The 25,492-nt window shown below is 39.1% G+C and overlaps 3 protein-coding genes across 5 annotated transcripts in view; 1 reads left to right on the top strand and 2 right to left on the bottom strand.

The window, feature by feature from the left end:
- LOC128252980 (heparan-sulfate 6-O-sulfotransferase 2) overlaps window positions 1-20,322 on the bottom strand; it is a 78,865-nt gene extending 58,543 nt beyond the window's left edge. Inside the window, exons 1-2 of one of the 3 annotated variants that reach the window (XM_052981232.1) lie at window positions 19,940-20,322; window positions 17,880-18,263 (exon numbers count right to left, since the gene is read on the bottom strand). In XM_052981232.1, the coding sequence (XP_052837192.1) occupies window positions 17,880-18,065 (186 nt within the window). In that variant the 5' untranslated portion in view covers window positions 18,066-18,263; window positions 19,940-20,322. Of the gene's footprint in view, window positions 1-17,879; window positions 18,264-19,433; window positions 19,622-19,939 lie in introns of those variants that run through there. The other 2 variants (XM_052981231.1, XM_052981233.1) reach the window with 2 other exon arrangements.
- A 483-nt stretch (window positions 20,323-20,805) lies between these two features.
- LOC128252248 (mediator of RNA polymerase II transcription subunit 25) lies at window positions 20,806-23,636 on the top strand. The gene has a single exon (XM_052979835.1). It carries the CDS (start codon window positions 20,923-20,925, stop codon window positions 23,437-23,439), a length of 2,517 nt encoding a protein of 838 aa, XP_052835795.1. The 5' UTR covers window positions 20,806-20,922; the 3' UTR covers window positions 23,440-23,636.
- On the bottom strand, window positions 23,614-25,323 carry LOC128252250 (uncharacterized). The gene is made up of 2 exons (XM_052979839.1): window positions 25,189-25,323; window positions 23,614-24,425 (listed from the first exon to the last, which is right to left on the bottom strand). The coding sequence occupies exons 1-2, from the start codon at window positions 25,243-25,245 to the stop codon at window positions 23,727-23,729; spliced, it is 756 nt and encodes a 251-aa protein (XP_052835799.1). The 5' UTR covers window positions 25,246-25,323; the 3' UTR covers window positions 23,614-23,726.
- Between the last annotated feature and the right edge of the window lie 169 nt (window positions 25,324-25,492).

Below are 25,492 nucleotides of genomic sequence, written 5' to 3'. Positions count from 1 at the left end.
GTTGCTGTTACACGTGCCAACATCACCGGAAACGTCAACGCGAACATCGACGTCGTCGCTAACGCTCTTGACAGAAATTCAGGCAAAATCTGTAAAATGGTTGCAATGCGTCTTCTAGCATATATACACTGCGAAAAAACGGTGTGAAGATTTTATCACATTTTTCATTGCAAAAATTTCCTGGACAATAGGTAAAATTCTAAAGCAATACCATTTCTAAATTGTTTTTTTTTTTACTTTTTTTTTTTATTTTAGTCTCGTATTATAATATTAACATTAACATTAACAAATAAATATTGTGGGTTCATTAAAAGTGTATTATTAATATCTATAAACGTTTAATTGTTGAAACTATAAGTAATTAATATTTCTTGAAGAACCAAAACATCAAATTTCGTAGCCCACCATTTTGGTTTTCTGTTTTTGAAATAAAAGATCATTTTGCAAGTGCATTAAAACAAAATCAGAAGCCAAAGCAGGCATGGCATGAAATTAAAGGAAAGTAGCTAGAAAAGGATGCTTTTGTGGCGATGGCCTGTGGTCCGGGCTGCCAGCTACTTTATGCCCTCCGTTCTTCCTGTGTCATGTCGGTTGACCGCAAAATTAAATTACAAGAAAGCCGCAAACGAACAACATGGCCAAAAAGAACGAGTTGTACCAAAAACAACAAGCAATAGCAACCAACTAGGGGCAGCATAAAAAAGGATTTAAAACGTTGAAGTAGGGCAGCTAAAGTCGAAACAAAACTAAACTAAAGGCAAAGGGAGCGAAAATGACAGCGCCGAACAGGACAGACCAAAGTTGGCCACTGTTTCCGTCGAACATGGTAATTACGTGTGTCCATGCTGACTGACTCCTTACACGTCATCGGAACAGACAACTCTGGGCCATTAGCCCAATTTTGGTTTGGTTTGGGTTTGATCCCCTTCTTCCACGCCGCTCAATTAGCAATTAGTTTTATTTCAATTCAGTTTACTTAAGTACGCAATCCCCTTACCCCCATCCCATTAGAAAAATAGGGATTTGTCTAACTTTTCCCAGTACTTAAAGGCTTAAGGTAAAAAAGTTTTTTGGGTCTTCAGTTTTTGCCTTTCATTTACGTTTTTTGGGTCACAGCTTTGTCAAATGGCTTGTAAGGGTTGTCGGCCAGGTGAGTAGAAAACAAGTTCAAAGGTATTTTCGCTTAGTCTTACAACCTTAATTAGAAAATTAAATGGGAAAAAATTAGTTTATATTTTTTCTTCTATTTAAACTCTTCTACAGCTTTAACTCTTTAAAAGTAGCTGAGCAATCCCTAATTAATAGCGTCCTTAAAAAAGTATCTAAACGGCAAGTCATCGGCAGCCAACACCCTAAACACATTCCCACAAAATCATGCGTACATATATGCACAGTATATGAAGACGTACAAAAGATTCAAGTTGGCCTTCGTCATTGTCAGTATGGGAGCTGCGAAATCGGGTAAGTCGGGAGCTGGGAGTGTCGGCGCCAATATAGGAAAAAAGCTGCCACATTGTCGCCAATAATTCAACGACAACGTCGGCGGTCATAAACGAAATGATTTATTAGCCGGAGAAGGCGAGAGATATTGGAATTGGAGCCAACTCAACAAGCCGCTTAACGCGACCCCACGCCCCTCTATCATCTCACATGTGGATGGCTGATGGCTGAATGCTATCAATGCACATCGCAGAGATAAATTATCATTTGCAATCGGCAGAGCATAACGTAAATATGGAATATAATTAATGACATTGTGGCGGTGTTCTGAGTTGGTGTTTTGTTTAGTTATCTTTTGTTATCTTATTACCATTTTTTTCGCAACTTGCCTTTTTTTTGTGGCTGTGTCAACGCGTCAGTTTGTCTCCCCGACTGTCTAGTCGCTTTGACGTTTTTGTCGCCCCAACAGTTTGCATATGCTTAACACATTTTCACGCTGCGACCGCTGTTGTTTGAGATTTTCTAGCCAACTTTTATTCGACTTTAATGAGTGCCTTGCGAATGGAAACTGAATGAAAACTGGCGCCAGCATAAATTTTATACGGATGTTTGATTTTTTCTCCTCCACCTTTTTATTGTTTTAGGCAGTTGGCGCCAAAACAAAAGCGTCATTGCTGATTTTCAATGGCTTTTGAAGTTTGTATCTATTGCTATTCAAATATGTTTTTTACTTGTAAGAGAAATTTGCTGGAGGTTGAGAATACAATATTACCATTATATAAATACACCATTTTGTTTCAATTGTTTTATCAAACCATATTATTTATAATGGCTGTTGCTATTCAAATATGTATTTTCTTATAAAAATGTAATCGAGGTTGGGAAATACAACATTGTGTTTACATTTTTTAGCATTAAATAAACAAACAGTTTTGTCCATTAATTATGTTATCAAAGCATATTATTTATTGGCAATTTTTTATAAGTTTTGAAATAAGTTTTCAATTTGCTAGTGCGCATTATTGTATGTCTCCTATGAAATGGGAATATTTGCATATTGAATTAAAACTAGCCTAATTGATAATAATAATATCCTTATTTTATGTTTAAACATGTTTTTTTGTGAGTTAACTGATTAGCAAACACAACAAGTAAACAAGGTTGAAAATTTTATTATCAGCCAATTCTATTTTAGTATGCAATTTATTCTTGTACATACAACAATTACTCCAAATACATTTAAAAGCGTATAACATCGCAGTTCTTATCGACAATTATCTGATAAAAGCTGAACGCCATTTAGCATTTTCGTTTGAGTTTGTGCACCAATTTGCACATTTATTGACTTCATAATTTACGAGCCGTCTAATTAACCCAGCTCGCAACTAAAATTTGCACCCGAAAAGAATGTAAATAAGCCGCAATTATGCTTGCTGCTAATTGAAGGAAAAAGCCGAGGAACAGACGCAGTTTTCGAGGGAAAATTAAAGCCCTATGCGGAAACTGTGGCGCATTGTAAAGTAGGTAAATAACCGGAACACACATACACACAGGCCATGAATATTCGTGGACCATTATAACAATTACTTGCACTTGCCCCTCCGTTGGCATGGCCCCAAAAAAAAATAAAAATGTGGACTACAGAAATTAACCAAAAAGTGGGAGAAAATAGTGAAGAGTAAAAAAGTGAGTGAGGCAAGTCAAACACTCGAATGTTGGGGCAAGGCGAAGGCGCTAAAAACCCGAACACACTTTTATGGGTAATGGGCTTTGGCAAAGACTGCCTGTCGTCCCAATTTCCCGCCCTCCCATTTTCCGTACCATGGAGCGAATGTGTAATATCATGCGGTGCAAGTGCATGTTGACTTTGGCTCCCAGTGTGTGAGTGTGAACAAGCAACAATATACATATAGACATATACACTGACCTACATCGATGCCTCAGTTGATGCCCGCATTTCCTACAAGCGAATTTTCCTTACGCAATTCCTTTTTCCCCATTTTGTTGTCGGGTGTCTTTCTTTTATTTCGAATTTTCCAGTCCGATGGAGGTCAGGGTAAAACAAAAAACCGAACCAAAAAAACAAATTGCAGACCTCAACGAGTATTTAGTTAATGGAAATTATTAAAAATGGAAACTCTCGCACCAATAACTCAGGCTTATGATGCAACTGCATTTTATTTTTCCTTTTCACACGCTTTCCACGTTTTTCACCCATCCTTCGCGTTTGGCTGCCGGATTCACTGACTTGTAACAAAAAGGATGAATTTTTTATTGCCACCATAAAATGAAAGAGGGATAATATTAAAAACGAGTTTTATTTTCGCGCAAATATTTGTGTTTTTGGGTTATTCTTTTATTTCTTTTGATGCTAGGCAAATATGGAAACAAAAATGTTTTGTTCGAACTTTCAACTATACACAGGATTGGCTTATGTCAAATGTTTATGATTTTGAACGTTTGTTATAAGCAAAAATACTGAAATCAATGAAATTTAACTAAATTATATGGGTTTATAATGGCTTAAGTTAAAATCAGTTTTTAATGGGTACGTAAAAGTACTAGTCAGCTACTAGAATGTTTAATCTTCCTGAAACTTATATTACATATTCCAAAATTCATTGGCATGTAATAAAATTTGGTATTTGAGTCCAAAAATCTTAAACCAGGCTTGGTAGCTGTCGTAGATTGTCCCACATTGATACAATCTGGTGGCAGAATTCCGCCTAAATAGTATCTTTGCCATGGATGGCAGTTAACATTTTTGTTGCTGCCTCTGCTCCAACCAACTAAATTAGCCACATAGCATAGCCATGGCCTATCCGTGGCTATCGTGAACATATTTTAGCCGAAATTACTTAGAATATTTTCGTGTCTGCCTCGCCATGAAATGAAGCCTAGTGATTGCCATCAAAGGGATGGCAGGGAGAACATTTTTGGGCCTGAGAAAGACTGGAGGACTGAAAAATATCCCCCAAAAAAGCTTTTGAACATTTTTCGAGGCAATAGCTATTTTTTTCGTTGGCGTTGTCTGTGTGGATGTCGTAAACCAGGCGTAGGCTATTAATTTTATCACCGGGCCAGGTAGAAGAGTCCAGGACCAAAATCGGGCTGCCGCATGCCGTTTTACAGGCTTCCGGATGGGGTGGATAATTTTAATAAAATTTTCGTACTCGAAGCGTGGAGCTCAAGCTTTTCATAATGTAGATTTTATGCTGATTCAATGTTTTCTTCATTTCTTTCGGTTTTTTGGATTGTGAGTGAGTGGCCCAGATTGAAGCTAGGCGTGGCGTTAAATTAAAGAGGACCGGGGCGCCAGAAATTGTTCGAGGCTTATGTGCCGCAGACAATTTGTGTTAAATCTTATCAATCGTCGGGGGAGGACAGAACTTAAAGCATAAATCTCTTTTAGCACCGACGAAAATATCTTAGAGATACATACTTCCACCGACCGGCAAAAGTTATGAATATTGATAAGGTCGGGAAAGGTTAACCAATCCTCTGTCTCATAATAAAACGTCCTGCCAAGATTGAGTTTTCGCCCCATTTGGGATACACAGCCACAGCTGCCGACCCAATCTTATCTTAGGCTGAAAATTGCTTTTAATATTCAGTCGTAGAAAATTAGTTTTATATGCGATGCGTTTCTAAAAGGTGAAAGGTGAACGGAGCACACTGCTATCCTGGTAATGTAACGCAGCCGTTGGAAAAGGTGGGTCGTGCAAACAAATTACTGGATGTCGTATGGGTTAATTAAATTGCCCCACTGACAATGACACGTGTGCCATGAATTTTTGGGAATGTGCGTCAAGTTCCCTGAAAGGGCATTATGTTGAGTTTAGCGATTGAAAAGGTTAAATTTTGCTCTTAATTCTAAATACTTTAATTAGATTTAAAGGTTGGTGGGTGCTCGGTTAGTAGAATTTTTAAATATATCTCTCCCTTAAAGTAGTCTTAATTTTAATGACGAAGTTAATTAATATATTTGATTTTGCGACTGTAGTATGCTGTCTTTAAGTCAGCAAATAAAAATAAATGGTACTATAATTTTCAACGTTAATTTACTTAATCGAGCTTTAGTAGCTTGAACTATTAAACGATACCAATAAAAATTTGTAAAATCATTGTTAACAGTAACTCTACTTGGTAATTACTTGGATCCATTCCAGACTTCCCCGCGTCCAAGCACTTGGAGTCGACAGCTGAAGCAGCTGCAGCTGCACTTCAACACTTCGCAGGCATGCAAATAATAAAGAACTAAGAAGAACTGGACAGGAAAAGCGGAGAGAAGAAAAACGAGAAGAAAAAGCAAACAAACACAAAGAACAATTACAGAAAAGCTTATCGGCAATTAAAGAAACGCGCCCCACGGAAGCCGCCTTGCAAATGCAAATTGTGGAAATACAAACTCTTTTCTTCTTCCCCCAGGTCAGTTCAGTTGAATGAAGTGTAGAGTTGAGGAGCTCTAATCACTTGCTGGTCATTAATTGTTGTACACATGCGATAATTGTTGCAGTTTTTATGCAATTTAACGCACAGCGCAACTCTTCAATTGTTGGCGACAATTTGCAGCTTTATGGTGTAATTTATTCAACGTTAACGGGCGGTGAAAAGCGGCAAAACGGGGAGTTGTTATGTGACATGACTGCTGGCAATTTGAATTAAGTGTAGTTAATGTTAACAAACGTCGTCTGTCCGGCCTGAGAACAATGTTTCCCACACCGCCCCATCACTCGAAGTTCACTGGGGCGACTCGGTTGGGACAAATGCGTTCCATGCGTACATATATCATCCACATCCACCCGCAACCCCTATATCTCTAACCCCTTGGATCCCGCAGCAAGCTGCCAACAAGATGGGGACATGCTGAAGTGGCATTTGCCCCGAGCAGACAGCCAAACATGATTGATGGGTAGTCCGGACGAAGAGAGCGAGATTAAGATAATCGACATTTGTATTATATAATTTCCCAGTCCTGACGATCTGCGGGTTAAGTGAATTTGAAGAGGCACAAGCATAAATACATAAATTGAATAAATATTAATAAAGTCAGTATAGTATAGTAGTAAACTCAATAATGGTTGATTGATAGTAAGACAATTAATGGTCAGTATTCACTTAAATATAATTCCTGAAATTTAATCTAGTTGTTTTTTCAATCTGCTACATTTCAGTTTATATTTGGACTATTTTAAATCAAACAAGTAAAATTTTAAATTCAATTAAATTAAAGACACCAATTACATCATAGCCTTTGAGGTGTAATAATATGCAACTTGTCTTTGACACGGACCACTTTGAGTTTACAGTCCAAAGCCACTTCTATCGCTTCAATTACCTCCACTTCATTAGAGATTAAGTTCAATTTAAGGATGGCTATTAAAGAACGTCCAGCCTAGTAAACGAATATATTAATGTGCAGTACAGAATAAATCCTTTAAGTTTTGTTTATTTTTTAAACGATATAATATAGGACTAAATATATCTTAATTATTAGCATTAAGCAGAACAAAAAACTACTGGCTGAAATTTTTAAAAGTTTTGTCTGCTTTCTTTCCTGTTTACTCTTTAAAAACAAAACACGCTCTAATACTTTTTGATGATGGATAAATAGAAATCGATATTTCCTTCCTGATTCGACACCTTTCCGTTGTCATTGTGGCAGCTGATGTCCTTCTTAGTTGCACTCTTAGGTAGATGTACTCCACACACACAATTGTCCAGCACAAACACAGGATATCGCCACAAAGAAGGTCCGGGGAAATCAATAGAAACAAAGCCTAAGCCCCGGCAAAGTGTGTAGGTGTGTGGGTTGGTGTGCAAGGGTCTCGTGGGGACTGCAAACAATGGCCACGTACCACAGGACACTGGCAGAGGCAGAGGCACAGGCAGAGGCACAGGCAGAGCCAGATCTTATCTGAACTCAGGCCAGGCGTAAGGGAACAGAAAAGAACGTGTTAATAGATATTAGGCTGGTTGTTTGTTGTCCATGCTTCGAGGACAGGAAACCGGGTCGTGACTGCAATGCCTAAATACTGTTTTCAATTCCACCGAAATTTTCAAAGCCTAATAACCTGTAGATTTTTCTGTTTTGTTAATAAAAGTTGTTAATTTTATTATACATTTCCGTATGTCGCTGGCATACGTAAATTTCTTGGTTATGAATTCCAGAAAAGGGTTAGAAAGATTAATGTTTTGGTTGGGCCAGAATTTCGTATGTTCTTTTGCCTGCGAGTATTTCAAAAGTTCTCAATTGGGATCGGCTACTTTTCAATTTCAAATTCGCTTCTTAAATGGAGTTCCTCTTGAAACCCGTTGTCTATTTTCGTAACCACAAAAGTGCATTGACATTGCCACATTGCTAAATTCATTGGCAGCCCATGCCAATTTTAATTCCTTCTTTTTTTGCCATTGTTGTTGCGTTGTCTCATTTCTTTTTTTATTATTTTGTTGCTTTACTGAACCCGCATTCGTTTAGCTCTCAAGTGACGACAAACGACCGAATGCCAAATGCCAGGCCGAAGTCGGAGTCATTGGAGTCAGCTTCACTCTTCGTTCCACTAAACTGCCTCAAATGCCGCGTGACGCATAGAGACGATTTAATTCTTCTGTCCCTCGTTCAAATACTCTCTCAAATGGTACATTTATTGGTCTGAAGGGACTAGGCAAGCATACGGAATTTAAGTATGCAACAAAAAGACGCTTTTTAATTATTCCTATCAGTTTGGCTTGAAAATGTTTGCTCTAGTTCCCAATTTTGTTACGCAAAATATGAATAGTTGCCATGGTTCTGACATATAAAAAATGTCTAAAAATAAATTAAAACTATGAGCAAAAATCTCTCGTAAATTCTAAAATGTAAAAATTGTTGTTTAGCGTGTCTGAATTCGTGGTTGCAGGGCAAAACTTTCTTTTTTTGCCTTGTTTTTTTTTGTATATATTTTACATATTTTGCATGACTCCTGCGGGGCCTCAACGCCTCGTTGGCCGCCCATTTGTCCAGCTCTCCGTCTCCTTCGTTCCCCGTCGCCTGACCCCATCCCACTGCCATTTCCATTTCCATCTCCATTTCCAGTTCCAGTAACCCCAGTACGCATTTTAAACTGCAGCAACAGCAACAGCGGAATTGCATTCATATTCATGTGACAATTTGCATGGGATACAATGAGGCCATAATATGAATAGAAGTCACCACAGAACTTTTTTTTTCTATGCTGAAAAAGCATTTTTCTCTAATTTATGTTCCCATTTAAATAAAAGGAAAGAATAGAATGGGCAAAGTTTTTGGCAACAGAACAATAATTGTTTGTGGCAGATTATGAAGAAACTCGCTTGCTTAAGAACCATAAGTAGTTATGATTAAAAAAAAATTTAATTGAAAGATAACGAACAACAAGAATTTTAACATAAGATTGTTAAGTATGAATTTTTAAGTAGAAACATGACCTTATGTATAGTACTTTTTATATGAATATTTCCAAATAAATAAAACTATTTTCCAATTCCCATTACCTAAAACTGCATTGCATTACTACCCATGAAACATATACCATACTTATAACTATAACGTATTCTTTAGTAGAAAAGGAAAAATAGGAGAATAAAGAATAAAGAATAAGCCAAACATAAAGACGGACAGAGGCTGCTTCCGTTTGGTCTCAATTGCTTTTTTGTGTTCTCGTGTGCGGTCCATGTTCGGTTTTGGGTCGGTTTCCCTTGCCTCTGATTTTGTCAACATATGTTCAACATAATCACAAACAAGCTAGGGTATTACTTTAACACAAACATCATCGAAGGAGAAAAGAAAAATCCGAGTGGCAAAGGGAGTGGAAACCGAAATTCAATTTTCTGCATTTGGAATTTAATTCGAGGAGATTCGATGAGTTGAATGGATTTTCCTTTATTTTGTGTAGTGTCTTTTGTTTTCTTTTTGTTCTCGACCACTTGAGCGGCTTATGCTAAATAGGCAAACACATTTTTGTAACAATTCCGGCAGCCAGTCGCTCGAAAGTCTGGTGAATGTGTGGCATCTCGAATCTGTCTAAGTGGCCATTCGTTATGGGGTGTTGAAAGTTGGCTGCACTTTTTGAAGTTGCGATGATGAATGGCTTGAGGCAGTGGCAGACGGCATCTGCTGATGGCCTGTCGGTCAAGATGAAAAGATGAGTGGCAAATGCTATTGAACTATAACAGATAGCCAGATTTAGGGACGGGAGTTTCTTGAGATCCATTAATGGGTTGCGCCTATAAATACACTTGTGCTTCGGTATCTATCTGGGGAATCGTTTGATATTTCCATATAAATAGCCCTCGCTTCACACTATTGACATTTGCACCGCTCCCTCAAAGTCCTCGGTCAGCTCGATTTCTTGAGGCAATTTACGACTTCCGTGAAGCACTTTCAGTGGCCAGTATGCAATCGGCATTCACGGAGTGCCTCAGATTTAAATATACAAATCCTCAGACATTCACCTAAACGTCTAGAAGCCTGCCTGTGCGTGTTTGGTATGCAGCTCATGCCTCGGATGTCTGCATTGATGGAAATTGCAAGAAGTATCCAATGCGGCAGAAGAGATATACAGTCGCAACTTCCTGGAATAAACCTCATTCCGTAGTAATCTCTGCAGCCTAAACTTCAGTAAACGTTCATAGTTTCTTCACAAAGAATTTCAATTATGTCATATTTCTAAATGGAGCTAGAAAAATAAATTCTATAAAATCTTTAACAAGATTATGTCGCAGTGTTATGTCATTGCAGTTTTAACAAGAACTTTTTATGAATTATATACTTATTTTTAAACAAACAAATCGATTATTTCTTTTCCTTGGTGCGTCCGTTCGAAGTTTTACTGTATTTTTAAACATATCACAAACAACTTTCGCACTCTGGAAATGTGAGTTTAGGAGAGAGCATTGGGTTAAGAAAAAAGTGGGGGAGCCGAGATGAAATGGGTGTGCTGGCGGTGATGGAAACCCACTCAAAATCTGTTTGGGAGGTCCAAGAATCTAATCTGATTTATCAGTCTGAAAATAGATTTTGTGCGAAAAGAAAATCCAAAGAGGATAAGGAAAAGATATTGCAATGAAAACGAATGTTAAATATTGAGGCGGAATAAGTGGCTTTATGATAGAAAGTAAAATGCAACTGAAGCAGCAATTGAAAATATAAATATACAGGATAGCTCGGCAATGTTAACGCCAAGAAATCCACTCACTTTCCTTTAGCTAAACTTCATAATTAAAACTCTTATCTTGGCACCTACCCTTTGCACACCGCGACTAATTAAATTACCCCAACACTTCAGACACAATACTGTCATTAATTTCAGCTAATTTGTTTTGCCCTCTCCCACGCCACACCCAATTAATCACCTACAGAAACCCTTCATAAATCAAAAAGAAAAAGCCACCATTAAGGATATCCATATTACTTACGAGTATATACGAAGTATGTCTTGGGTTCAAGTGCTGGGAAACATCAAAAACATGTTTCGGTCAATGGCAATTGATTTTTTTACTTCTATTTTTTTCACTTTGCTTGTCGCTTCCACTTGAGCAATTAATACGTGAGCAAACTGAAAAATATGTCAGGGATGTGGTGGAGTGAGTGCTACTTAGGGGGTGTCGTATAGAAAGAGAAGCAGCGTCATAGCCAAGTGCAAAACAATGTTCAAGTGTTGTATTGTTACCAAAAAAAAAACAAATGAAGAAGAAAGAACGATTGTCCCGACTCGTAATTACCCATTATTTATTGCTCACTCTCAAAGCAAACTATATAAAAAAATCTCTTTGGTAAGAGACAGGTCGATAAATAATCATTGTAAAGTCCTGATCAAGAAATCATGTGCAATCCAACTTAGTTAACTTGAACTTCCAAAACTGAAAATCTATGTAAGCCTAAGTAGTTGGACTGTCAATACAGAGTAAATCTTTAAAAAACATTAGACCGTTTGATTTATATATTAAGAAAATCGATTTGAACTTTTTTGAAACTCTGTCCTCGAAAACTGATCAAATAGGTTAAGAAAAAACAAAAAGTTAATCGTTTTTTTTAAGACACAAGAGAGATTGCTAAGGTACGTATCGCAGCACAGATTCTTAATACCCCAAAAAGTACTGGGCACCAAGCCGATGAAACCATCATAACATTTGGAGTGTGCAAAAACTTCAGATTGTTTCTCATCTTTGGGCTTCTGTTTCCAACGTCTGCCAATGGATTATTTTTATCACAGCTCACAAATCCCTCACATAAAGAACGAAACGAAGAAGTTAAACCAGAAACGGGGAGAAACGGGAGAAACATAGATAGAAACCATAAAGCGAAACATTTTGCAATTGCGAAACCCAAACACGCCTCTCACATTGTCACACAACTTGATCTATATATGTATATGTATACGTATAATGTATAATGTATATATGGGGAAGAAAATAACAATGATTGTAATTATCACTGTCATTATGGCGATGACGATGATTGAGTTTAGTGTGTAGAATGAAATATAAAGCATTTCCACGCAGAATAATGAATTGTTGGTTTATCTTTTTTGCAATGCGGCGGTGTCGATGTACTTAGAAAAGTATAGCATTGTCAAAAATCTGCTCATATTTCAGTCAACCAAGCGGAAATCCTTTATGCCCCACCGCTCACTCATCACCCCCAGCCCCCTTTAACCACCCAAACCCCCTCTCCCCTGCCTTTTATAATAAATACTAACGGTTTTGCCCGGCTTTTCCAGCCAACTCACATTTTTGCAGCTCGTTAAATTGGCGACAGTCGAGAGCAAAGTTCCATCTCTTTCCCGCTTTTAGACACTCTGCATTCAATGTTAGTCCGTAGACTTTTTAGTTGCTTGGGTTGGGTTGCATTGTGTGAAAAAGTTTTAATTGGATGCTTATTACACAAATTTGCTCGTTTTCTTTTCTGCTCCACACATTTTTTTTTTGTTGGCAATGGTATTTGTTAGTTAGAACCCAAATGGGCAGAAAAAAAGTCAAAAGTAAGTGAGTTTGAATGTTTTATTGAGGCCAATAAAGTCGTAGAAAAAGTATTAAAAACATTTACAATTATTTAAAACATCGTTTACCAAATAAGCAATGTATTTCATTAAAGCTATGCAAATTTTAAACAGTTAATAAGAGCACATTTAATGTTCATGTTCATTTAAAATCAATGAAAAACATTTACAATTATTTAAAACATCGTTTACCAAATAAGCAATGTATTTCATTAAAGCTATGCAAATTTTAAACAGTTAATAAGAGCACATTTAATGTTCATGTTCATTTAAAAACACATTAGCCTAACAAAGAAGATTTTACAATGCCTTTACTATACAGAAATTACTAAGAGCTTCTTATTTTTAAGATATTTTAAGCCATAAACAGGCTTCAGCGCTGCTCACAAGAGTCCGACTTATACAAATCATTGTACCATGAGTTTCTGCACCAAAATGATAATTCACCTTGTCTGATTCCCTAACGCCCGAATTGCATAATGCTGAGCCCAAAATAATCCAATTAGCCAGGACTTAAATGCACATGCTGCTGCAACGACGAAATGATTCCAATTAGTATTACAAAACGCTAATTGCATTTTACAAAACGTTTGAATTGAATTTCTAATTGCCAATTGCTGCGGCACAATGATTTTGCACATAAATGAATAATTCTAAATGGATTCTGAAACGCCAAGAGTGGAAAAACAGACGATTGGAAATTTTATAAATGCCGGCGGCGCACATCTGTTACCACCACTGATGACCATTCAAAACAAATTCGCCAAAAATTTTACGTTTCCATTCAATCAAATCAATATGCAGTTGAAGGCATCACAAATTTAGATTTATTTCGATCTCTGACGGCATGAATGGGAATTTAAGAAAAATATATGGAATTTAAAAGGCCAAACAGTTATGATTATGACGCTGAATGTTATCGTTTGATGAACGTCCTAAAGGCTTAAAAAATTATATACATCGGCACTTTTCCTATCTACCTGCATTGCCATTTAAGATCATAAACGGCAATCAGTTTACAGTGCTTTCAAAACATCATGAAGACCCGGCTTCAGGGACTCAATAAAAACACAGAACATGAAATAGATAAGACTATTTAACACCCTTCATAGTGTTTTAATAATGTTTTTATAACTTGTTCTTTATTTAAAAGTGAAATAGAATGAAGTCTACTAAAAAAAATACATGCATTTTTTTTTAAATTTTAAAATAGTCACTAAAACTTAATATTCCTTACAAACACCTCACCCGAACACATACACCAAAATAAAAGTTGCCGAGACAAAAACAAAACCTGTTTCTCGCAAGGGGAGAAAAAGGGAGAACGAAAGCTGGGCTATCAAAAATCTTTTATCACAAAGAAAAGCTAAACCAGTCAACGGGTTTTTATTTCGGTCGTTTGTTGTTGGCTAATTTGTCCAGGGGTTTCGATATTCAAGACGTTGGCATCCTTAGAGCTCGGTTTTCGGATGGAAGGAGAACTGATATCTGAGCATCTGATTTGCAGGCTGACCATTTTTTTGATCTTTTGCGCATGAATTAACTTCAAACAGGCGTGAATAATGCCCTGCTGATCTTTTGTCTTTTGCTTTTCGGGAATCTGGAAAGTCATTTGCCCCACAGAGGCCACATTAAAGTGCCGCCTGACACACTTCCCCTTGGATTCTGCCCTTCGACAAGTTTTATGACATGTGCGGTTTGAGTTATGACCGGCTCTTGCTTTTTTGCGGCATGTGTGGTGCTTGAATTTCTTTATTCCCCTCCCTTTCCGCACATATTTCAGATGGCTGATAGTTTAATTGGTCTGGACTTTATGTGCTTTGCGGTTTTTGTTTGCCCTCGTCTTATTTCTTGGCTGCTTTTGTGCCTTTTTTCTACTGTAGCTACTGGTCTTTGACTCGAGGGTAATGAAGACGTCACATGGCAGGCATATTAATGCTAATTGATTATGCCAAAGTTCCTGAAATAGTTATGTAGCCTCTGAAACTTATCTTGATCGTGCAGCCAAAACAATTCAGGGAATTCTCCAGCGGTTTATGGGCGTTTGACACAAAGACCGCTGGAAATTTTAAGGAAAGCCCACGTTAAATGCGAGCCACACCGTTTAAAACGATACATTTCCTACACTGCAGTATTAAATCACACAATAAACCGTATACACGCTAGCAAACAAAGAGTTAAAGGTAATTGAGACATTTAAGTCGCAGCAGGGCCTCAATTTCCCTAAAAAGATTTTAAGTCTCTTGTAGCTTTATAAATCTTGAGGTGCATTTCTGAAATGTTCATTGACAAATCTGATAAAGCATTCTACGAAATTTCCTATAAAAATCTGTATAAACCCATAAGTCCCACACTCAATTAAATTGATTAACGCTGCCATAAAAAGGCGACAATAAAATGCAGGCAACAAACAAATCTTTGCTAATAAAACGCATAAACAAAAACCAAACATGTATTCATGGAGTTAACTTTTTATGCCCCAAAAGCTGAAGCAAAGTTTGGCACGATCTAGTCGGTAACGACAAGTGTTTTGCAGTTTTGATAGAGACGTAAAAACAGCAATAAATACAGGAATTTCATACACTGTTCAATGCCCTGTAATTTAGTAAATAAACCAAGCCCACAAAAAAGTTATACAAAACGCATAGATATGTGGAAAAGGCGCCATAAAAACTAAAAACAAAACATTTTCATTGTGGATTGCGGGCAATGGTATACATTTCGAAAAACAATAGGCCAAACAACACCGAAAAACTCATAAATAGTTTTCATTTCATTAGCTACGTTTTGTAAATTGGTCAGAAATTCAGGCAACCACTGCAACAAATATGAAAGCTGAATATGCAACCGTACAGAAATAATAAGCATTGGTTTTGTTTATTCAATCAGGTAAACCAAAGAGGCAAAGAAGAATACATAAACAAAAACAGACACCTGTAATTGAACTTTGGACCCTATTCGAAGATGGCGTAAACAATTACAGATCGGACGTCACAACAATCACAAAATCTTCTAACCACAATTTATTTACAACTCGAGCCACTCGAACAGCGGCATTTAATTAATGACTTTTTATCAAGACTAAATAAATATTCAGTGATTTAAAATTTGCATAAATTGAAATAGATAAAGACAAATTAGAAAAAAGAAATAGTCAAACCAAAACTAAAGAACTGAATATTCGGAGTAAAAGTCAACGATTTTGTTTGTGTTTAAGTGCCCGATTGTGCTTACACATTTGTGGCTACCTCAAGACAGTGCCAGACAAAGTATTAGCACATTTATTAAAGTGCTAAAGACTATCGAATTCCTAGCAGCCATTTAAAGTTGTGTAAGATAACAAAAGGTTGGAAATATATAAAATAGAAGAGTTTATAAAATTACAGAGAAAGCAACTAATCTAACTTAAGTAAAATAATCAAATATCTAAATAATTAATAAAAGATTTAAATAAGTATTATAATATCAAATAAAATTATAACAAACAAGCCAATCTCTATTTTACTTTATTTTATTTTATTTTATTTTATTTTATTTGAAAATCCAGTCATCATGGCGAATCACTTTTAAGCGTAACTGTTGTTAAAGACGTCTTTTATCAGGAAGGTCCACATTTTATAGAAATAAAAAATACACAAATGTTGTTCACATTTTCTTAAGAATTAGACAAATAAACAAAAATTTCCCTATCTTACAGTAGTAACATTACTGACTTAATGATCTGAAAAAGGCAGTAATTGCAACCGAATTTCCCCAAGGAAGGACAATTAAAAATCGTTGGTAATTAATCAGACAAAGTACCAAGGGTTCAAGTATTTTGGGAATAAAATACTTCCACATCAACTCTCCGATAAGCAGAGACCGAGTAATTTATGTTTAACTTGGCCCATTAAGAATACAAATCTGAGTACTCCAGCAATGGGCCGCCCTCACATCCGAAATAATAGAATAATCTGTCTGTTTTCCATTGGACACGCAACGAATGAGTTTCATTTTCATGTTTGGCTTTCGCCACACTATTCATTTAAGCATGTTTTCTGTTATGGCGCGTACAACTAATTAAGCTATTTTTAAAGAAGGCGAATTTTCGAACGCACGCACAGGGCATCGGCAGATGGGCGTGGCCACGCCCTGCTCGTCGCTATGTCTGGCAAGATCGCGTGAGGAAAATATAAGAGAGGCAGCTGCGCTCAATTTATGTCATATTGCTCGCTATTTCAATTTGGGAAATATTTCATATATACTGCAAGCTGACTTACGAATCTATAGAATAAACATATACAAAATATCTACATCATAAAACACAGACACATGACATTGAACTCATTCTAAAGCCCCTCCCACTTGATTTTGTTTTCGGTTTTTAAAGAAACAACGAATTTATTTCTTGTTTAATTAAAGATCGACAAAATAAAATTGAAACATTTATCATCAGCCACATATATAACATTTTCGAGCAAAATTTTTTAGGGCTGCATTGGAAATTTATGACCTCCTTTAACAAATTTATCGAGACTATTATTAGACATGACTGGCACGAGCTAGATTAATTGTTAAATCCACATCTCCACAGCAATATTCATACCGCACTATGCCAAAGTTGAGTTAATTCTGTCTGACTTGAGTTTATGTCTCCCCAGGGTGGAATTTAATGCGCTGTTTTGCCTCCATTGTCAGTTCTCGGCTTGGTTTTTATGGCCAACGAATGCACTTTACACCTAGGCCATTAAATCATTCATTAAAACGTGGAAGACGCCTAATTAGTCCAACAGATTAGACAAATTTCAATCAAGTGCGTGCGCCAATGATTTACGGGCTAGACGGAAAGTGAAGAGTGACCTAAATAGGACAATTCAAAATAGTTCTGTATATTTAATATTAGATGCATTTAATAAAGGGCGTGTGTTGTAGATTTATGAAATCAAAAGCAAGCGCAATAGTATTATATTACAATACAGATTTCCCAAATAAAAACAAAAATCTCATTCAGGGCAAACTTCTTTCACACATTTGAGTAAACAATTTAAAAAATCCGAAGGCGCCAACCGAAAGGTTATAAACAAAACATTTTGTTTTGTCTAATTAAAGCTCACAAAAAAGATAAACAGTGAGAAATATTCTGTATTAAAAAGATGCTTGTAATCCGCTGGGAAACATTTCGATGTGTATTTATAGTGCGAATATATGCGAACCTCGAGCTAATAAATTTATTGATGTGCTGTAGACAAACAAGTTTCGTCCCAAAAAAAATGAATGGTAATTTCAATAAAAATCCCACAAAACGGCAAATATAAATTATGAAATTCAGCATTCTGCCAATGGGTGCCTAATTTGCATTGGCGCCAAGGGGCAGAAAAAAAACAAGGGATAAGTAATTTATGGTCAACGCAATGAGAATTAATGAGGGGCTTTGGGGCTTACCTGATCTTGACAAAAGTATCCGAATCCAATGATGCCGGCGATGGCCAGAAAAAGACAAAATACAATGATTGTTCGTATTTTGGAGCGCGGTTCCATTTTCTTGATTTCATAAACTCCACTGGGTAGCAATAAGGCAAAATCACTATCGACTTGAACAGATACGTTCTTATGCATATCCACGGGCATGTTCCATTCCCTGGCCTCCACCTAATCGCACCAGACCATCAAAGGTCCACCCGAACCCACAACCAGCCGCGAATCGGAGGCGAGGCCAACTCAATCATACTGCAGTCGTTGCCCGATAAGAATGCTGAAAATGGGAACACCTTCGCCCATCATAGTCAGCGCGGAAGTGGGTTTCCTTGTCCCGTGTTTTCCAGTAAACTGCAAGTAGAGCGAGTGGCAAATGGTTAATGTGTGTTTTTGGGAGCTCTTAAATTATGAGCAAGCTAATTCCGGCTAGTTACCACTTGACCGGGCAGATAGATAGGTCTGTCAAACTGTCTAGCTCTTATCGGAGCACTTACTTCGAAAGTAAAAGCTTTTCAAAGAGAACAGAATCAATTCAAAGGAGTTTGACTATAGTCTTGACTGATAAGACGTCCTAATTTATTAGTTTAAATAAGATTAAAATTTTTGTTAATTACACAGAAATACAATTAAGCTATTTAAAAATCTGCCGCTATTTGAACCCATAGGTTAAAATTGCAGATATGGCGTGAAATTTCTGCTTGTGCAATAAAAAATGATATTTATTTGTGTGGGAAATCTTGAAATAGACTGCACAAGCAACTGCGATCTGCGAAATATATAGCATTAAGATAAAACACATAAATCAGAAATGCATGACGGAAGAGTAGGATGTATGAATGAGAAAAAAAACAAACGAATTCTGTAGACCCTAACCCAAATCATATAAACTAAAGTTGACTGTGCTTAGTGATTGACATCTGTTAAGTTTATACGATTTTAATTTAGAGAGTAAAGTAAATACAAAATATTTGGAGTATGTAATCCAATTAGAAAAATTCCATTATGTCAAAATAAAAAAGCTGATAATAAATGTTCTTATTAATTTATAAGTAATAAACACAATCTATACATTGAACACGCTTTGTTTAGTTAATTTCCTAAGATAACAATTTAACATGTAACATGTAATAAACACAATCTATACATTGAACACGCTTTGTTTAGTTGATTTCCTAAGATAACAATTTAACATGTGACTCTTTAACGGGTATAGAAATCCCAGTGTTATTGTAACAATTATATTTATCAGTTGAGATATTTACATCGAAATTAAAAAAAAATTGTATAAACTAACAGAATGTTACCTTTTTGATCAAATCTTATGCAAAACTATTATCAAAGATTATAATGACGAATTTTCACGACGGGTTTTGCAAACACCAATTGCGAATTGGAATATGTAAAAGTTATGATGTCTTTGACTTAAGTTTGTTTTGTATGTTGGACTTCACACCTGAGAACTGATAGTTAAGCACCCACTTCAACAGGAAGTGTATTTAAGTGTAGTAACACCCAACTAACCTGCAATCGGTAGTCAGTGTGACTCCCAAACCGCTGCTGCTGCTGTTTTAAATGTAGGCGCTTTAATTTTGCCAAGAAAGCAATTGTTGTAAACAAATGGCAAGAGTTGCTTATTGGCAACATGGAAAAAAAAATGCGGGGGAACCAGACAAGAAAACGCAGATGTGGCGAAACATGTTGCCAGGCAACAATAACAAACGATGTGGACACATGGCCATTTAATTCACTTCGCTGTACTCTAATCTACACTTTAAACATTGCTAATTGCCTAACTAAATTATCGGTTTCTGCCAATGCGTGACGTCAGTGCAAAGAGCATAATTATAATAATAGAACCAAACGATTTTGCAACATTGCAATACAAAAAGACTAACTAAAGAGGAACAATAAAAACAGAGAGATGGCAATCGAAAGAGAGAGGGAGCGTGCAACCAGACAGAGCGAGATGGAAAACAACAGCTGTTTTGCTGTCCAAAAACCAAATTGGCCAAATTGAACAAATTTACCCAGATTTCACTCACTTTTCACTGGCCAACTGGAGTGTTTGTTGACTTTTCACAAATATCGCGGCGTCACACGTTTATTTATTTACATTTCTCTGCGTTTAAGGCGCTCGCACGTCCGTTTAGCGGGCTTTCCGCTTTGTGCCACCCTTTCGGAGACGGCCACCAAAAAAAGCCCGCAATTTGCTCTTGTGTCTGTTTCCAACGCGCCTAACGATCGTTTTTCATGCACTTTGCTCTGTTCACCAGCTATTGTTTGGTAATTGGTCACTTTTTAAGCGTTTTGAATGAGTTTTTTACGAATTTCTTAGATAAGAGAACGCGAAGCCAACAGCCAACGTCCGTTTTCTTCAAAATCGGCGAATGAACTAAACAAAACGGAACTGCACAAGTTGGACCTCTGAAACAGCTGACGGGGCTGCCAGACTCATCGGGTAGGTGAAATGAACAAAGCAAAACTGCGCATGCTGGACAGCTGACAGAGCTGCCATACGGTTCCCGTTGTTCGTGGTGCAAAGGGGTACCAGCTCCAATTTAAGCAATTAATTATTAAAAAAAAACACTTTTAATGCAAACAGAAAAATATTATTAACCTCCATTAAAAATTTGTTAAATATTTATTTTACTTATATATCAAAATTTTTTTTTAATATAATAGAGTGATAAATTTCGCAAAAAATTAAGTTATAAAATAAAATTTAATACTAACCATACCACAAAATACAAACTGTATATGTATGTTAGATTTTTAAAAACTCATAAGTAAAAAATATAACAGAATTTAATAGACTCAATTTAAGTTTTGGTATTAAGCCAACTAGACAACACTAGTTGATGCCCACAAATCAACCTATCGATAACAGCAGGTCGATAGTCATAACAAACAGCAGAAAAAGAAGAAGAGTAGCGAAAAACAGACAAGATAGTTTGCATTTATTGCAACAAGTTTTCGCATTTAAAGCCAACTCCCACTCTCCGGGCTAACCATGGAGGTGGACCAGATGCCTCTGGCCGACGTGGTCTTCATCATCGAGGGCAGCGCCATCAACGGCGCGTACATCAACGAGCTCAAGACCAACTATATTCTGCCGACGCTGGAGCACTTCACCACTGGCTCCATTGACGAGCGGGAGTATCTCATCGCAGAGCGTTTCGCCACGCTGTACGGGATTGTGGTCTACCGCACCGCGGCCAATCTGCTGGAGCCCGTGTGCGCCACCTACGGACCCTTCCTGCAGCCCCAGAAAGTAATGGAGACGATCGAACGCCTGCCGCTAGTTGGAGGCGGAATGGAGTCCTGTGCCCACATGGCAGAGGGATTTGCCGCGGCCCACGGCTGCTTCGACGACATTAGCGAAAGGCGCCAACTGCTGGACCAGACCAACGTCCAGCGGCACTGCATCCTGATCTGCAACAGTCCACCGTACCAGATGCCCACCACGGAATCGTGGAAGTATTCGGGCAAATCCTGCGAACAGCTGGCGGCGCTGTTTAACGAGCGAAAGATCAATCTCTCCATCATTGCTCCCCGCAAGATGCCGGTGCTGTTCAAGTTGTTCATGAAGGCCGACGGAGATCAGCCGATTACCAGCAAGAACTATGCCAAGAACATCCGGCACCTAGTGCTGCTCAAGGGCTACAGCCTCAAGGAGCGAGCTCCCAGTCCCAACAGCATGGCGGCCCAGATGGCTGCTCCCAACGCTGCCCAAGCTGCAGTGCAGCAGCAGCAACAGAACCCAGCCGCTCAGCAGCAACCAGGCCAGAGCATGTCCATGGACACTACGCCCGCTCAACAGCAGCAGCAGCAGCAACAACAACAGCAGCAGCAGCAAGGCAATCCCCAGGTCATGAACATGAATTCGATGCAGCAACAGCAGCCGGGTCAAAATACCCAGGCCGGCCTTCTTAATCCTCAGCAGCAACAACTCTTGCAGCAACAGCAACAACAACAGCAGCAGAATCAATTTGTGCCCAACCAGATGCAGAATCCCAATTTCCAGCAAAACGTGGTGCCCGGCCAAAACCGTTGGATGTATCCCAATCAGCCGGGACAGGCCCGTCCGCAATTCATGCAGGGCGCAGGCAATGTGGGCGGTGTCGGCCAAGGCGGTGGCATGCAACAGAATCCCAACTCTGCTCTAATCTCGCGCATTAATGCGCCGCCGCCAAACCAAACCGTGACTTCGCTGCAGCAGCAGCAACAGCAGCAGGCACAGCAGCAACAGGCCCAACAGCAACAACAACAGAGGATGCAGTTGCTTAACCAGCAGCAGATGCTCAACCATCAGCAATTGCAACAGCAACAACAACAGTTGGCCCAGCAGCAACAACAACAACAGGGCAACCCTAATGCCGGCAACAACATGATGCCGTCGGGCAATGCGGGCAATATGCCCAATCCACAGCAACAACAAGTGGGACAGCAGTCAAATCCCCAACAGCAAGGCAATCCCCAGCAGCAACAGCAGCCGAACTCGCAGCAGGAGCAGGCCTCCCTGAGGGAAAAGATCTGGACCGGAATTCTGGAGTGGTCAGAGAAGCCGAAGTCGGATCAGCAAAAGATTCCGCACACGCTCCAGTGCACCGTCTGCACCAACATCAAAGACGGCGAGCCCGAGATCAAGGCTGAGAACTGGCCGCCTAAGCTGTTGATGCAGCTGATGCCCAAGCATTTGGTGGGCAACATCGGCGGCCAGTTCCTGAAGGACTCAAAGATGGTTGTTTTTCGACCGACTCCGGGAGAAGCACTTGATTCGCTGGCCAAGATGATGACTTCGGGATACGCTGGCTGCGTTCACTTCTCATCCATTCCCAACCTGCCCGCCTGTGAGCTCAAGGTCCTCATCCTGCTATATACGCCCGATCGCAACGCCTTCCTGGGCTTCATCCCGAACAATCAGGCGATGTTCGTGGAGCGCCTGCGCAAAGTCATCCAGCAGAAGCAGCACGGCAACATGCAACAGCAACAAATGATGCAGCAGCAGGGCAAATCGCCCATGGAGCTGCAGCAGCAACAGCAACAACAGCAGCAGCAACAGATGCAGCAGGACAACTCACAGCAACAGCACTACAACCAGTACCAGCTCAATATGCAGATGGGCGGAGGAGGTCCGGGCGGAGGACCGGGTCCTGGGCCGGGCGGCATGCCCATGCAGCAGAACCAGATGCAGATGAACATGATGCAGCAACAGCGAATGCCGCTCGGCGTGGGCGTTGGTCCCGGTGGCGTGCCTAACCCTAATCTCCAGCAGCAGCTGCAACAGGTGGCGCCCAACGTGGCCGCCATGCAGCAGCAGCAGGCGCAACAACAGCAACAGCGCATGGTTCGACCCATGATGAGCAACAACAACCCCGGACTTCGCCAGCTCCTGCAGCACCAGACCACGCCAGGCAACCAGTTCCGCCCGCAGATGGGCGGCCAGAATCCTAACCAAATGGGAGCCGGCGGTCCAATGGTCGGCAATCGCAACTTTGACGACGGTAGCTACGAGTTTAATATGTAGGTTCCTTCAAAAAGTGGTATTGCAAAATAGAATTAAGCCACTAAAATATTTTATACAGTTCAATACCATGACTTTCCTATCGCGAAGTCTCTATACAGGAATTCCGAATACCTGTAAAGGTTTTCCCGTCGGTTAGTTATTAAAATTTCCCAAAACTAAAACATAAAACCGCAATTACTTTTGTCACTTTCATCATATTTCGTTTATTTTATTAGTTAAAATCAAGATTGATGGACGTAACGTAGGGCTAATATTAATCACAGAACACAATCCCCTCAAGAAGCCAACTAATTTGCTGCACCGCCGCCGCCCGAAGATGCGGTACTGGCATTTCCAGCGCTGGCAGCGAATAGCTTTCGAAGGTTCTGCAGAATGCCAAAGAGAACCGTTCCCGCAGTGCCCAAAGTCTCCAGGACATCGAAGCCAGTGCTGTCGATGGCCGTCTCCCGGTCCTCCTCCGTTTCGATTGCCGGCGAACTGATGTTCCCGGCGGGATGATGCGTTTCGTGGACGCCATGATGTCCGATTAGCCGATGGGTGTTGCTCTTAACATGGGTGTCATTGACTCCCCCGCCGCCCACCGCATTGATCAAGTGCTTGACCGGCTCCAGGACGGGAATATTGAGCTTGACGCGATGCCAGGCATCCGGTGATTCGGTGAGGCCCTCGTGCTGCTCCCCAGTGGCCTCCACCTCATCGTCTAGCTTGTTGCGTTCACTGACCGGCTCGTCATCCGTTTCCAAGGATAACTCCAGACTCATATTCCCCTTACCCGGCAGTTGCAGCAAACTGCCGAAGAGAACCTGCAACTGCGCCGAGTTCACAGCCTCCGCCTCATTCCGCTCGAAGTCGAACTCCTCACGGGCTCCAGTTTTCGGTTTTTGGTCCACAAAGCTGGTCACGTGTTGCATTCCATTAGTAGGCTTGGATTCACTGGAGTTGGCCGGCTTGGCGGACGTCGTCGTCAGCAGCAGCAGCCACACAAACTGCAGATATATACGGGAGAAATGGAATCTTTAAATGGCGCTTAATGACCGACCACACACACGTACGTAAATAAATATGAAATACGATCGATAATGAGGCTTTCTATATTCAAATCCAAGCGCACACGCGTCTCTAGACCTTGAAATCATTCTAAAAGATATGACTATACTGCAAATCACGGATGAGTTTTTTGGGGTTACAAAAAAAGTCTCAAAATGGGGCTAATCGAATATTTCTAAGAATTTTAAATATATATTTTAATTATTTAATGAAATATATAATATAAATATATAATATATATATACTTTACCACCCCATTTTGTTTAAAGATTCTAATGCTACCTATTCTCAAAAAAAAAAAACAAAACAAAGGCCATGAAAATCTGTTTTTCGTTGTTTTAAGAACGTTGAAACGCTTGAGTAATTTCTTTTTTTACAATAGTAATACCAATTTTATAAACTATGTAAATAAGCCTTGTACAGGACTAAATTTGTTTTAAACGGTCTAACTCTTACTATATATAAAAAAATATTAAACATAGAGAGTCACCAAGGCTCAAAAACTGTCCAATTTATACATATAACAAATATTGCAGATAAAATATCAAAAGGTTAACAATACATTTTAACAAAAAATCTATGCTTGACCTACAAAAAAATGAATTAGTTTCTGAGTCACTATTTGTTTTTGAAAAAACCCACGTTATGAATCAAACTACCATCAAGTTGCCTATTCGAAAACAAAGCCAAGTGTATGCTTACATTTAAAAAGACAATAAAACATATGGAACTATATGTGGAGGTGGTCAATCGCAACATTGTCAATGAAATACACGGATCTAGCACTTGGATAGAAAACGAAACTGAAACTGAAGCCGAACTCGGTGCCGAAACCTCAGCCAGCAAAAGCAAAAATCAAACTAAAATCGAACGAATGACCAACAAGTACTTGGGTGACCAAAGCCCAGCTGAAGGCAGTCGGCCGGTCAGCAATTAATTAATATGCAGCAACGGTAGGGGCAATTGTGGTACCTAAACTTAATTCAAAGTGCATTTAGAGGTCTCC

This window comes from Drosophila gunungcola, chromosome 3R (assembly GCF_025200985.1).
Source record: "Drosophila gunungcola strain Sukarami chromosome 3R, Dgunungcola_SK_2, whole genome shotgun sequence".
Classification (NCBI taxonomy): domain Eukaryota; kingdom Metazoa; phylum Arthropoda; class Insecta; order Diptera; family Drosophilidae; genus Drosophila; species Drosophila gunungcola.
The sequence above is the reverse complement of the archived record's forward strand: the minus strand, read 5'-3'. Positions and strand labels throughout refer to the sequence as shown.

Excerpts from the sequence above, each read along its gene's own strand:
- LOC128252248 (XM_052979835.1), top strand. The coding sequence starts at position 20,923 with ATGGAGGTGGACCAGATGCCTCTGGCCGACGTGGTCTTCATCATCGAG.
- LOC128252250 (XM_052979839.1), bottom strand. The coding sequence starts at position 25,245 with ATGTTGCGATTGACCACCTCCACATATAGTTCCATATGTTTTATTGTC. Across the intron at positions 24,426-25,188 it reads GTTTTATTGTCTTTTTAAAT|TTTGTGTGGCTGCTGCTGCT; the intron begins GTAAGCATACAC and ends ATATATCTGCAG.